At 43.8% G+C, this 12,101-nt stretch overlaps 1 protein-coding gene across 1 annotated transcript; it reads right to left on the bottom strand.

Moving 5' to 3' along the window:
- Positions 1-6,196: 6,196 nt before the first annotated feature.
- LOC142163342 (uncharacterized) lies at positions 6,197-6,733 on the bottom strand. Its single transcript, XM_075220616.1, has one exon. The coding sequence runs from the start codon at positions 6,731-6,733 to the stop codon at positions 6,197-6,199; it is 537 nt and encodes a 178-aa protein (XP_075076717.1).
- Between the last annotated feature and the right edge of the window lie 5,368 nt (positions 6,734-12,101).

The following is a 12,101-nucleotide window of genomic DNA, read 5'->3' as shown; positions in this document are numbered from 1 at the left end:
TTCTTCGCTAACCTGTTATTCTTAAACAAGATGGTCCATGCAGGTAGCTTCCCTTTTTCATTTGGTGTCACGATTAAAGGTCGTGATGGCGCTGAACACCACTATCAGGCAAGCCAACACTAAATAGTTAATTAAATCCTCATTTTAATATTTCTGAAACCATAAATTTTCTTCAATTTAACTAGTAAAAGAAGAGCTTTACAGAATAATAATAATGTTTTCCAATTTCAATACTAAATATCCCATAATCACCCCAGAACCCAGTGTCACAAGTGCATGAACATTTACTAAAAAATAAAATAAAATACAATAACTGTCCGAAATACAAATTTGGACAGAAAAGAAAATACAAGTGTTTACCTCGAAAAATGTGAGTGACAATAAAAGATATTTTGTGGTTTTAAAGATACGTGATATATTTTATTACTAGTGATTAAACAAGTATTGAGCTTAAGTAAGAAGAAATAATAAACCAAATTAATGTTACTAAAATAGTAGGGGGCCTCGAGTTCGTCTATCCAAGGACCTCGAGGTCAGCTAAGACCAAGAAGGTATGAACAATAAAGTAAAGGCAATAAAGGTGAAAAGTAATTGCTGAACACGTTAAACAAGAGAAGAATAAGAATGTTCTATTGCTGTAAAATGATCTGATCCCTTACAGAATGGTTGGGGTCCCCTTTATATAGAGGGGAAACCCCCAATATAGTACATTCCTTATAAAAGTAAAGAATTCTGTTGGTACAGGTGTATAACGGCCTAGTACGGATCTGTACTATTTCGTACAAACCTTATCCTTTAATTAATGCCCTAATCCACGTGTCCCTGAGAAGTTCCCGCTCTTTCTTGATTGACTTCGAGATTGTGATGCCCTCGATATAGATCGTGTCAGGCCTTCGATTAGCTTCCTCGATGAGGGTGTCCCTCAGACGGACCCGATCATCACTTCGAGTCTCCCGAGCTTGGACCTATAGCCCATTTTAAGACTTCAAAATATCAAGCTCCTCGATTTTGACCGCATACAAATAGTCCCCACATTTCTTAGAATGGAATGATATGAAACGATTTTGACCTCGATTTCATCAAACCTCTAGTGATGATGTTATCCTTGTGAAGACAACGTTCAAAGTGACCAAAATGTCCCATCGGCCCACTTTCCCAAAAATATTAAATGCATGTCAGTGTTGGTTGGCCATTAGTGCCTCCGAACCGTCACTACCCCTCTATAAATATGGGTGTCTTCCTTTAGTAAATAACTTTACCTTTCTTCAATCTCTACCAATCCTCATCTCTTTTTTCAATCACCTGTTTCCTCCGCCTCTTTAAACACCGTTAAATACCAAGCTCTAATTGGAAACACTTTGTCCCTGTTCGCCCCCATTTCTTACCTTACAACCATGGCCAAAACTTCCAAGACGGTCCCTAAAAAAGATACAACATCGTCTTCCTTTGCCTCCCGGCCAGCCAAACCGGTGGTGCCGCCAATACTTGAAGAGATCACCCCTGGTGATTGTATCTTCAAGAGGGACTTCAATATCGAGAATCCTCCCAATGTCGAAGGCCGATGTGAGCACGTATTCCGGTACATTAGCCTAATAACGGAGCAGCTCATCAAGGATGTTTGGAGGGATTGTCGATGGGGGGACGAGGTCAAGATTCAATTCCTGGAGCCTGATGAAAGCATAACTACCCACAAGGAGGGGTTTTTGAGTGTTTACACTTACCCCTTCACATTGGGCCCCCTCGATTCGGTGGTGATCGATTTTTGCAAGACATACGAAGTCACCGTCGGCCAAATCCACCCTTCATTCTGGCGTAGCGTTATCATGTTGCGGTACTTCTCTGAGAAGGCCAAGGGTTTAGAATTCACCCTCATCCACCTAGTTCGGCTGTACCGGCCCCAGTTATTCTGAGGGCTCATCAAGCTACAACATCGAACCACGAAGTCCTTCTTTGCCAGTACCGATGAAACCAAACATCGAGGCTGGATGAGCCGATTTGTTAGAGTCAGGACTTCGGACATCATCCCCGAGGAAAAGATGTCGTTCCTGGAGAGGTGGAATTTTAACCCTAAGTGGAGTCCACATTTTCCTTCATACCTATTCTTTTTTTTTCATTTTTCATAACTTACTCATCTTTATTTTAGCAGCCGACGCTTAGGCGCCCTTGGCGGTGCGTGACCTTAAGGATTGGATTAGGAAACTAGCTGCTACATCCTATTATGACAAGCATAAGCGGCGTGATTTGGCGATGGGCAAATAGGAGGACAATAACCACGACCTTGGAGATGCGTCCGAGATGAGGCCGGCCCTGCTCGGAGAGACAACTAAGCCTTCAAATCCAAAGCCCGATAAGGATAATAAAAGAAAGAGGGTCTCGAATCCCGAACACCCCCAAGACAGGAAAACCTCTACTCGAAGGCTGCGGAAAAGGTTTGCTCAAACGGACGTAGACTCCGCTCATGACTCCTCGGATGGTGAGGAAAATGATGAAGAAGAACCGGCGCTGGTAGCTCGGACCTGGAAGCCAGTCGAGGTTGCCAAACCTTCCGAAATAGAAACCCACCTTGTGATGCCCCAAGGGAAGAGGTGGGCAAGGCCCCCATATCTCCGGAGGTTGAGATTGTCCCTCCGTTTTCAACAACTATATCAGAGGGGGTAAATGCTGAAGCCCCTAAGGATAATGAGAACGCCTCGAGTGAAGAGCTAGGGGCCGCGACAACAGGTCATTCCCTTTCATTGCCAACCTATTCTGGGGTGGCAATCGAGGAAGCCAACACTTTGCACATGCCCCACACAAGTAAGGTCATCGAGGACGATCCTTTCCAAAGTTTCTATGCTAGAGTCGAGGGTACTGATGACTTCAATGATTCATCCTCCATTTTTGAAGAGGCCCAATGTCTCTTTTCCTGGGTAAGGATCTGCCCTTTAGTGTTGTGATTTTTTCTCTCTTCTCATTAGATTGACATAAATTTGTTTCATGTATAGGTTGTTGCAAAGTTCAAGGCCGAGCTGAAATAATGTGAGGTCAAGCTCAATAGAGTCTCGTGCGAATAGATGGCCTTGAGGCTCCTTTGTAATCAGAAGGAAGAGGAGCTTAAAGACCTCCGAATTGCTTTGGCCAAAGCTCAAAAGAGCGAGTTCGAGCTAGATGAGCAGGTAACTTTGATTTTAATAGAGTTCGGCATTCTTGGCCCTGCTTCGAAGGCTAATACTTCGATGTCTCAGCTGCAACAAAAGTTGGACATGATCGGGCAGCTCCGGTGCGAGGTGAATCAAGTTCGGTATGATTGCCATCGGTGAAAGAGGAATATAGATCAACTTGCTGCTGATAAGGAAGCTATTGCAGCCCAACTGGCCTCGGCTGAGGCTATGCTCCGAGTTGTTGAAGCGAAGGGCCTAGCTCAGGCTAGAAAAATCGAAGGGTTGGAGGCCGAACTGGTTAAAGCCCGAACTGAAGTTGCACAAGCTAAGGCCGAGGTTGCACAAACTAAGGCCAAAGCTGAGAAGATGAAGATTGCAGCCGATAAATCCATCACCATATACTAGAGAGAAACCGCAGTCGTTCAAGCTGAGTTGAGGGCGGCCTCCAACCGGGCAAAACAGAGTAGTGAATTGGCTAAGTTTCAAGCCTGGAGGGAGACTCTAGAGGAAGTCCGTGCTCGAGGATTTGACCTTGCCGAAGATATAGCCGAAGCACAAGCACGGGAAACCAATGCTAGGTTTATTGTTTCCTTTGATGATTAAGATGTGGTGAGTGGCTCCAGGGACGAGGAAAATAAAGAAGATGCTTCTGAAGGGGAAGAGGCTTCAGAAGATAAAGCTATCGGAGATGAAGACGACACTCCCGGGGACGTGGCCCCGAAAATAGAGTAGGATTCTATTTTTGTATAAGGTCCTTTGTTGTAACATGCTTTGTAAATTTTCCGGATGAATATAAAGTAGCTTTTTGCTTCATTCTTGATTTGTGTTGACTTTTTATTTTGTCTCTGTTCATAAGAATTTCTGATGATTCACATGTTAAGTTTGAGTATAGGTTTAGACTCACAATAAGCCCTTAGGCTTTTATTGCCCGAGATCGTACCCCTTAGGGTTTTAGATAATCCCCGAGCCAAACTTAAAGTCAAATTACTGTGAGCTCGGGGCTTTTGGGTTCGAGTTAAATGAGATCAGGGCCTCAGACTCCCATAGGTCTTTGACCCTATCTTTCCTTTTAAGTTGGCCCTTAGGCTCTTTTTTAGGTTGGCCCTTAGGCTCTTTTAGGTTGGCCCTTAGGCTCTTTAAATTGGGCTATTTCGACCTCTAAAAATGGCTATATAGTTTTCCCTCACTTCGGCTAAATGACTTGATGAAATTTTAGTTATGCCTTAGCATGTATTTTATACTCATTGGGTTTTTCGAAGGCTGGTGTTATCGAAGCCCTTGGATTGTTTGAGGGCTGATTCATTGAAGCCCTTAGTTTGTTCGAGGGCTAATTTATCGAAGCCCTTAGATTTTTCGGGGGCTGAATTTTTCGAGGCCCCTTATATTTTGCTTTTGTCGGGGGTAGCCTGATTTAACCAATTTTTCAATATTCGAAGGCGTTTAGTTTTATATCGGACGTATCTGAATCACGTTATTTTGGCCGTAGCCTTTATGTGACCGTAGTCTTTAATATGGTCGTAGCCTTCGGGTATGTCACTTAGACTTGTTTCCTGATAACTCTTCGAACTTGTCCGAAGAGTTAGTCCTCGAGTATAATGACCTTGGCCTTTGTTTCGAGGGAGGTACCTCTTTGAGGTCTTATGGGTCCGAGTTTTCGATGACTCGGATGTGTTGTCTGTCAGTGATAGTCCCCGGGTATTTCGGGGTGTTTTGGCCCTTGAGCCGTTTCCCGTAGGATTGTAAGTATAGAGCTCGTATGAGATACAAAGTGTTTTTTGATATAACTAGAATGCTTCTTTAAATAGTTAATACATGCTTACACGCTTCACCATTGGGGCTCGATTATTCTATATGGACATGGTTCATTTAACCGTTTGGCCCATTACAAAGTTCTCCTGCCGAGGCCCTCTTAGGCGCAAAATGTCTTTTCTAGAGCTATAACCTCCGAGGGTGATGCCTCCCGGTATTCGAGGTTGATTGAAAAGAAGCCTTGAATACTCGTTGAGTGACCCTTGGGTAGCATATAGGTATTGCCTCATTAAAAACCTTGCTGGTAAAACCCATTTGGGATAAAACCCAATTTAAGAGAGAAAGAGTGCAACACATGCTTTCAAACCCAAGGTCTTCGAGCTTAGTAGTAATATCGCTTGAGCATTGATATATTCCAATTATTTGGTAGCTACTCGCCTTCCATTGCACTGAGTTTGTAGGATCCTTTCCCTATGACTCCAAGGACACGGTACGGTCCGTCCCAATTGGGACCTAGCTTCCCTTCGTTTGTGTCTCGAGTGTTAAGAGTGACTTTCCTCAGTACTAAGTCCCCGACTTTGAAATATCGAAGGTTTGTCCTTCTGTTGTAATATCTTTCGATTCTTTATTTTTGCACGGCCATTCGTATTAATGCAGCCTCACGTTTTTCATCTAGTAGCTCGAGAGAAGTGGTCATTGCTTCGTGATTTTGAGCCTTCGGTGGCATGTTAAAACCTTGCACTAGGCTCCCCGACTTCGACTGGGATTAAAGCTTCGGATCCATATACCAAAGAAAATGGGGTCTCCCCCGTACTTGACTTCGATGTTGTTCGGTATGCCCATAATACCTCGAGTAACACCTCTCTCTATTTCCCTTTTGCATCATCTAGCCTTTTCTTCAAGTTTTGGATAATGGTTTTGTTGGTGAACTCGGCCTATCCATTTGCACTTGGGTGGTAAGGTGCCGATAGGATTCTTTTGATTTTATGGTCCTCGAGGAATTTTGTCACTTTGCTGTCGATGAACTGTTTTCCATTGTCACATGTTATTTTGGCGGGTATCCCGAACCGGCATATGATGTGGTCCCATATGAAATCGATGACTTCTTTTTCTCTTACCTTCTCGAAGGCCTGTGCTTCAACCCATTTTGAGAAATAATCAGTCATAAACAAAAGGAATCTAGCTTTACCTAGCGCCGTTGGTAGGGGGCCGATGGTGTCCATCCCCCATTTCATGAATGGCCACGGGGATAGGATCGAGTGGAGTTGTTCACCGGGTTGATGAATTATTGGTGCAAATCTCTGGCATTAGTCACACTTCCGAACAAACTCCTTGGTATCTTTTTCCATGTTGTCCCAATAATATCCTACTCTGATCACCTTACTAACCAGAGAGTCTACACCAGAATGGTTCCCACAGGAGCCTTCGTGTATTTCCCATAGTACATAATCTATATCCCTGGGTCCCAAGCACACTACCAGTGGTCCATCGAAGGTTCTTCTACATAACACTCCATTTTCATCGAGCGATAATCGAGTTGCTTTAGCTCGGAGTGTTCTTGACTCCTTTGGGTTCGAAGGGAGCTTCCTATGCTTTAAATAATCAATGTACTTGTTCCTCCAATCCCATGTTAAGCTTGTCGAGTTAATATCTGCATGCCCTTCTTCGATCACTAACTTTGATAACTGGATGACAGCCCCGGGGACGATATTGTCTTCTTTGACTAACGATCCCAAGTTTGCTAGTGCGTCGGCCTCGCTGTTCTGTTCTCGAGGTACATGATCCAGTGTCCATTCCTTGAAGCGGTACAGAATTATTTGAAGTTTGTCCAAGTACCTCTGCATTCGATCATCTCGAACCTCGAAGCTTCCTTTTACATGGTTCACTACCAAAAGGGAATCATGTTTTGCCTGAATGACCTCTACTCCAAGGCCCTTGGCTAGTTCAAGACCTGCGACGTGGCTTCATACTCGGCATCACTGTTAGTCACTTTAGAAGTTTTGATAGATTGCCTAATAATACTTCCCGTAGGAGATTTCAAAACGATACCGAGCCCGGACCCTTTCACATTCGAGGCACCGTCTGTGAAGAGGGTCCAAACCCCCGCCAATGTACCCGTTTTTAGCAAGAGTTCCTTTTCTACTTCGGATATGAGGGCAGGTGCGAATTCGTCCACGAAGTACGCCAAAATTTGAGACTTGATGGCCGTCTGAGGTTGATATTCGATGTCATATCCTCCAAGTTCGATAGCCCACTTGGCCAATCTGCCCAATAATTCAGGCTTATGCAAGACATTTCGAAGTGGATATGTAGTTAGTACACATATAGGATGGCATTGAAAATATGGTTTTAATTTTGTAGATGCGCTTATTAATGCACGAGCTAATTTTTCCAAATGTGGATACCTAGCTTCAGTATCCCCTAGGGTTTGACTCATATAATATACAGAAAATTGCGTACCTTGCTCTTCTTGAACCAACACGCCACTTACCGCTACCTCTGACACGGACAGATACAAGTAGAGTGTTTTACCCTCCTTCGGAGTATGGGGCAAAGGAGGGCTCGAGAGATACCGTTTTAATTCTTCCAGGGCTTGCTGGCACTCTGGGGTCCATGCGAAGTTGTTCTTCTTTTTAAGCAGGGAGAAGAAATGACGGCTTCGATATGATGATCTCGAGATGAATCGACCTGAGGCAGCTATCCGTCCGGTTAGTCGTTGCACGGCTATCACATTGTTCACCATAGTGATTTCCTCAATGGTTTTGATTTTATCGAGATTCATTTCGATGCCCCTGTTCGATACTATGAAGCCCAGGAACTTGCCCAAGCTGACTCCAAAAGCGCATTTCTCGGGGTTGAGCTTCATGTTATATTTTCTAAGGATGTCGAATGTTACCTGCAAATGGGTCAAATTGTCCTCTGCGCGCAGGGACTTAAGTAACATATCATCAATATAAACTTCTTTCGATTTGCCTATTTGATGCTCGAACATCCTATTAACTAAACGTTGATATGTGGCCCATGAGTTCTTTAGCCCGAAGGGCATTACATTTTAGCAGTATGTACCAAACTTCGTGATGAACAAAGTCTTTTTCCGGTCCTCCAAGTTCATTTGAATCTGATTATAACCGGATTAGGCGTCGAGAAAGGTAAGAATCTCGTAGCCAGCCGTAGCATCGATCAAACGATTGATGTTGGGCAATGGGAAAGAATCTTTAAGGCATGCTTTGTTCAAGTCTTTGTAATCTACACACATTCTTAGTTTATTCCCCTTTTTAGGGACTACACTATGTTAGCTAGTCATTCGGGATATTTTACTTCCCTAATGGATCCTATTTTGAGAAGTTTGGTTACCTCTTCCTTGATGAATGCATGTTTTACCTCAGATTGAGTTCTCCTCTTCTGCTTCACCGGTTTAAACCTGGGATCGACACTTAGTCGATGGGTAGTTATCTCCGGTGGAATTCCTGTCATATCTAAATGGGACCAAGCGAAGCAATCAATATTATCGATGAGAAATTGAATGAGTTTTTTCCTGAGTTTGGGGTTAACCCCGTCCCCAGGTATACCTTTTGTTTTGGAAGATGCTCAATCAATATGACATGTTTGAGTTCTTCGATCGTGGACTTACTTGCATCTGATTCTTCGGGGGAGATGAAAGTTCGAGGGGTGAGGAAATCTTCTCCTTCACTCTCGGCCATCTTTTCATCGGACATTTGTCCCTCGGCTCAACCGAGGGCGCGAGCTGTGATTGCTATTTGGTCACTTGTTCGTCTTTTGACTTCTCTGACGTGGATGGAGCCGACATCGATACTAAGTTGTGCACTGCAAACATTTCCTTGGCCGCATGTTTCTCTCCATATACTGTTTTCACACCATCCTTCGTTGGGAACTTCATCATTTGGTGGAGGGTTGATGGTACCGCCCTCATGTTATGGATCCATGGCCTTCCGAGCAAAGCATTGTATCTCATGTCACCTTCGATGACATGAAATTTGGTGTCTTGTATGGTTCCGACCACGTTGACTTGGAGAATGATTTCTCCCTTCGTTGTTTCACTTGCCATGTTAAAGCCATTCAAGACTCGAGAAGCCGGTATGATTCAATTGAGCAACCCGAGCTGCTCTACGACCCTGGACCTGATTATATTCGCTGAACTACCTAGATCCACGAGAACACATTTAACTTGAAATTTATGTAAAAGGATAGAAATTACCAGTGCATCGTTGTGAGGTTTATATAAAGCCTCGATGTCTTCCTCGCTAAATGTCAGGGTGTCCTCGGGCAAGTAATCTCGAGTTCGCTTTTCCCTTGTGATGGATACTTTGGTGCATTTGAATACTGGTTCCTGCGGGATGTCGACTCCGCCGATGATCATGTGAATGACATGTTGGGGTTCTTCTGGTTCACTCTTCCTACCTGCATCCCTCTCTCTGAAGTGATTCTTATCCCGGTCACTTAGGAATTCTCGAAGGTGGCCCTCATTGAATAACTTAGCCACTTCCTCCCTTAGCAGTCTGCAGTCCTCCGTTATGTGACCATGTGTTCCATGATACTTGCACATCAAGTTCGGGTTCCTTTGGGAGGGGTCGGTCTGTATTGGCCTAGGCCACTTAGTATCTTTTATTCTCCCAATAGCCGAGATGATTCCTCATGCATCTATGCTGAAATTGTCTTCTGATAATCGGGGGGCTTCGGCGGGGTAGGCATGCTTATCGAACCCGTTCTTGCTCATGAGCCCCCGAGAACATGAACCTTGGTCACTTCTTCGATCACCTTGAGAGGTATTGTGGCTTGGACCGTCGTTTCTCCTATCATATGGTTGATACCATTCCTTGTTGAATCTTAATCCCCGGTCTGTGTCCCTCGGGGGCTTGGCTGTGAACCTGTTTGGGTGAACTGAGCCCGAGGGGGCTTCCAACTGGTCATCCTCGACCCTAATTTTCAACTGATACCGATTGTGCACATCCAACCATGTCACATCTGGATACTCGATCAAGTTCTGCTTTAGCTGTCGAGACGCTATCGAGCTTCTTTCATTCAAACCTTGCATGAAGGCCTGAACCGCCCAGTCATCGGAGACCAGATGCAATTCCATTCTTTCTATCTAGAATCGGGACACGAACTCCCTTAGTATTTCGTCGTTCCTCTGCCTTATCTTGAATACGTTCGATTTTCTTATGGCCACCTTTATGGCCCCGACGTGTGCTTTTATGAAGGCATCCACTAACATAGCAAATGAATCAATAGAGTTAGGAGCTAAGTTGTGATACCAGATCATAGCTCCTTTTGATAATGTTTCCCTAAACTTCTTTAATAATACCGACTCAATTTCAACATCATTCAAATTATTTCCTTTGATCCTACATATGTACGAAGTAATATGTTTGTTAGGGTTCGTTGTCCCACTGTACTTCGGTATATCAGGCATGCGAAACTTCTTGGGAATGAGCATTGGAGCCGCACTCGAGGGGAAAGGTTTTTGTATGAATTTTTTGGCATCTAGGCCCTTCAAAACTGGAGGTGCTCCCGGTATTTGATCCACCTGGGAGTTTTAAGTTTTCACCTTTTTATCGTTGTCTTCTATCCTCTTTTCTCCTGGATTGATTCTTTTAATCAGTCCCTTGAGCATTTTCATGATTGTGGGGTCAGTCCCCGTGCCGCTTTCATCGGGCCTTTCAAGCACAGGTTCGTGCTATGTGTTTACTGGTTCGGCGGTGTTAGGAGTTCTGTTCTGAAGCTGAGCGATGGCGACTTGCGGAGCTTGCAGCATCTGGAATATCACCTGGAGGCTGACTCATCCTTCTTTCGGTCCTCGTGTTTCCTGACCTTCAGCCTGGGCTTCCCTGCGTCCATTCCTTACGGGGTCTATGCCTGCTTCCGTATTTAGAGCGTTGTGAGAGCTGATATCAATTAGCTCCACGTTTGCACTCCCTCAGCATTTATAGGTGGTACACCGAGCCCTATGTCGTTGTTTTCTCCAAGTCCCTCACTGTCATGAGCAGGTACATTTTGTGTGCTAGACATATTTTGGCCTGAAATCAAAAATTCTTTGACAAGAAAAAGTGTGAAGATACGTGAGTGACAATGGGGGGCCTGAAATCACTATTATTTTGTGTGCTAGACATATTTTGGCCTGAAATCACTATTATCTTTAGCCCCACGGGGGGCGCCAAACTATTTACCTCGAAAAATGTGAGTGACAATTAAAGATATTTTTGTGGTTTTAAAGATACGTGATATATTTTAATACTAGTGATTAAACAAGTATTGAGCTTAAGTAAGAAGAAATAATAAACTAAATTAATGTTGCTAAAATAGTAGGGGGCCTCGAGCTCGTCTATCCAAGGACCTCGAGGTCAGCTAAGACCAAGAAGTTACGAACAATAAAGTAAAGGTAATAAAGGTGAAAAGTAATTGCTGAGCACATTAAACAAGAGAAGAATAAGAATGTTCTATTGCTGTAAAATGATCTGATCCCTTACAGAATGGTTGGGGTCCCCTTTATATAGAGGGGGAAATCCCAATATAGTACATTCCTCATAAAATTAAAGAATTCTATTGGTATAGGTGTATAACGGCCTAGTATGGATCTATACCATTTCGTACAAACCTTATCCTTTAATTAATGCCCTAATCCACGTGTTCCTGAGAAGTTCCTGCTCTTTCTTGATTAACTTCGAGATTGTGATGCCCTTGATATAGATCGTGTCAGGCCTTCAATTATCTTCCTCGAGGAGGGTGTCCCTTAGTCGGATCCGATCTCCACTTCTGTCATGCCCCAATCCTCGGGGAGCGCGACCGACGCACAACCGAGTGAACCCGGTCGAGCAAGCCTATCCAGCCTTTCCTACCCGACTCATTCAATATCCGAAGAAGTAATGCATCACCAATTGTTAAACACGGGAGAGATTAGTTATAAAAATACATAAACGTTGCTAGTTAAATTTTTACTTAAACATAACATGCCATAGTTAAGTTTCCAAAAGTACATACAATTTACAATCTAGTGGAGAAGAGTTTCAAAATACAATGTGATCCAATGACCACCTCGGCACCCATACATGACCCACATAAACGTCTATGGAGCCTCTAAGGATACAAAAGACCAATATGACAATGCCGGCAACAAGGCCCCGACTATACCTCAAAATCTGGAAATTTTTACAAAAGAGGAACTACAAACCCCTAGGAGAAATGGGAGCTCACCAA

This window comes from Nicotiana tabacum, chromosome 8, assembly GCF_000715075.1.
Source record: "Nicotiana tabacum cultivar K326 chromosome 8, ASM71507v2, whole genome shotgun sequence".
Lineage (NCBI taxonomy): Eukaryota > Viridiplantae > Streptophyta > Magnoliopsida > Solanales > Solanaceae > Nicotiana > Nicotiana tabacum.
The sequence above is the reverse complement of the archived record's forward strand: the minus strand, read 5'-3'. Positions and strand labels throughout refer to the sequence as shown.

Bases quoted from the DNA above. Each gene is read 5' to 3' on its own strand.
- LOC142163342 (XM_075220616.1), bottom strand. From the start codon at position 6,733: ATGCAGAGGTACTTGGACAAACTTCAAATAATTCTGTACCGCTTCAAG.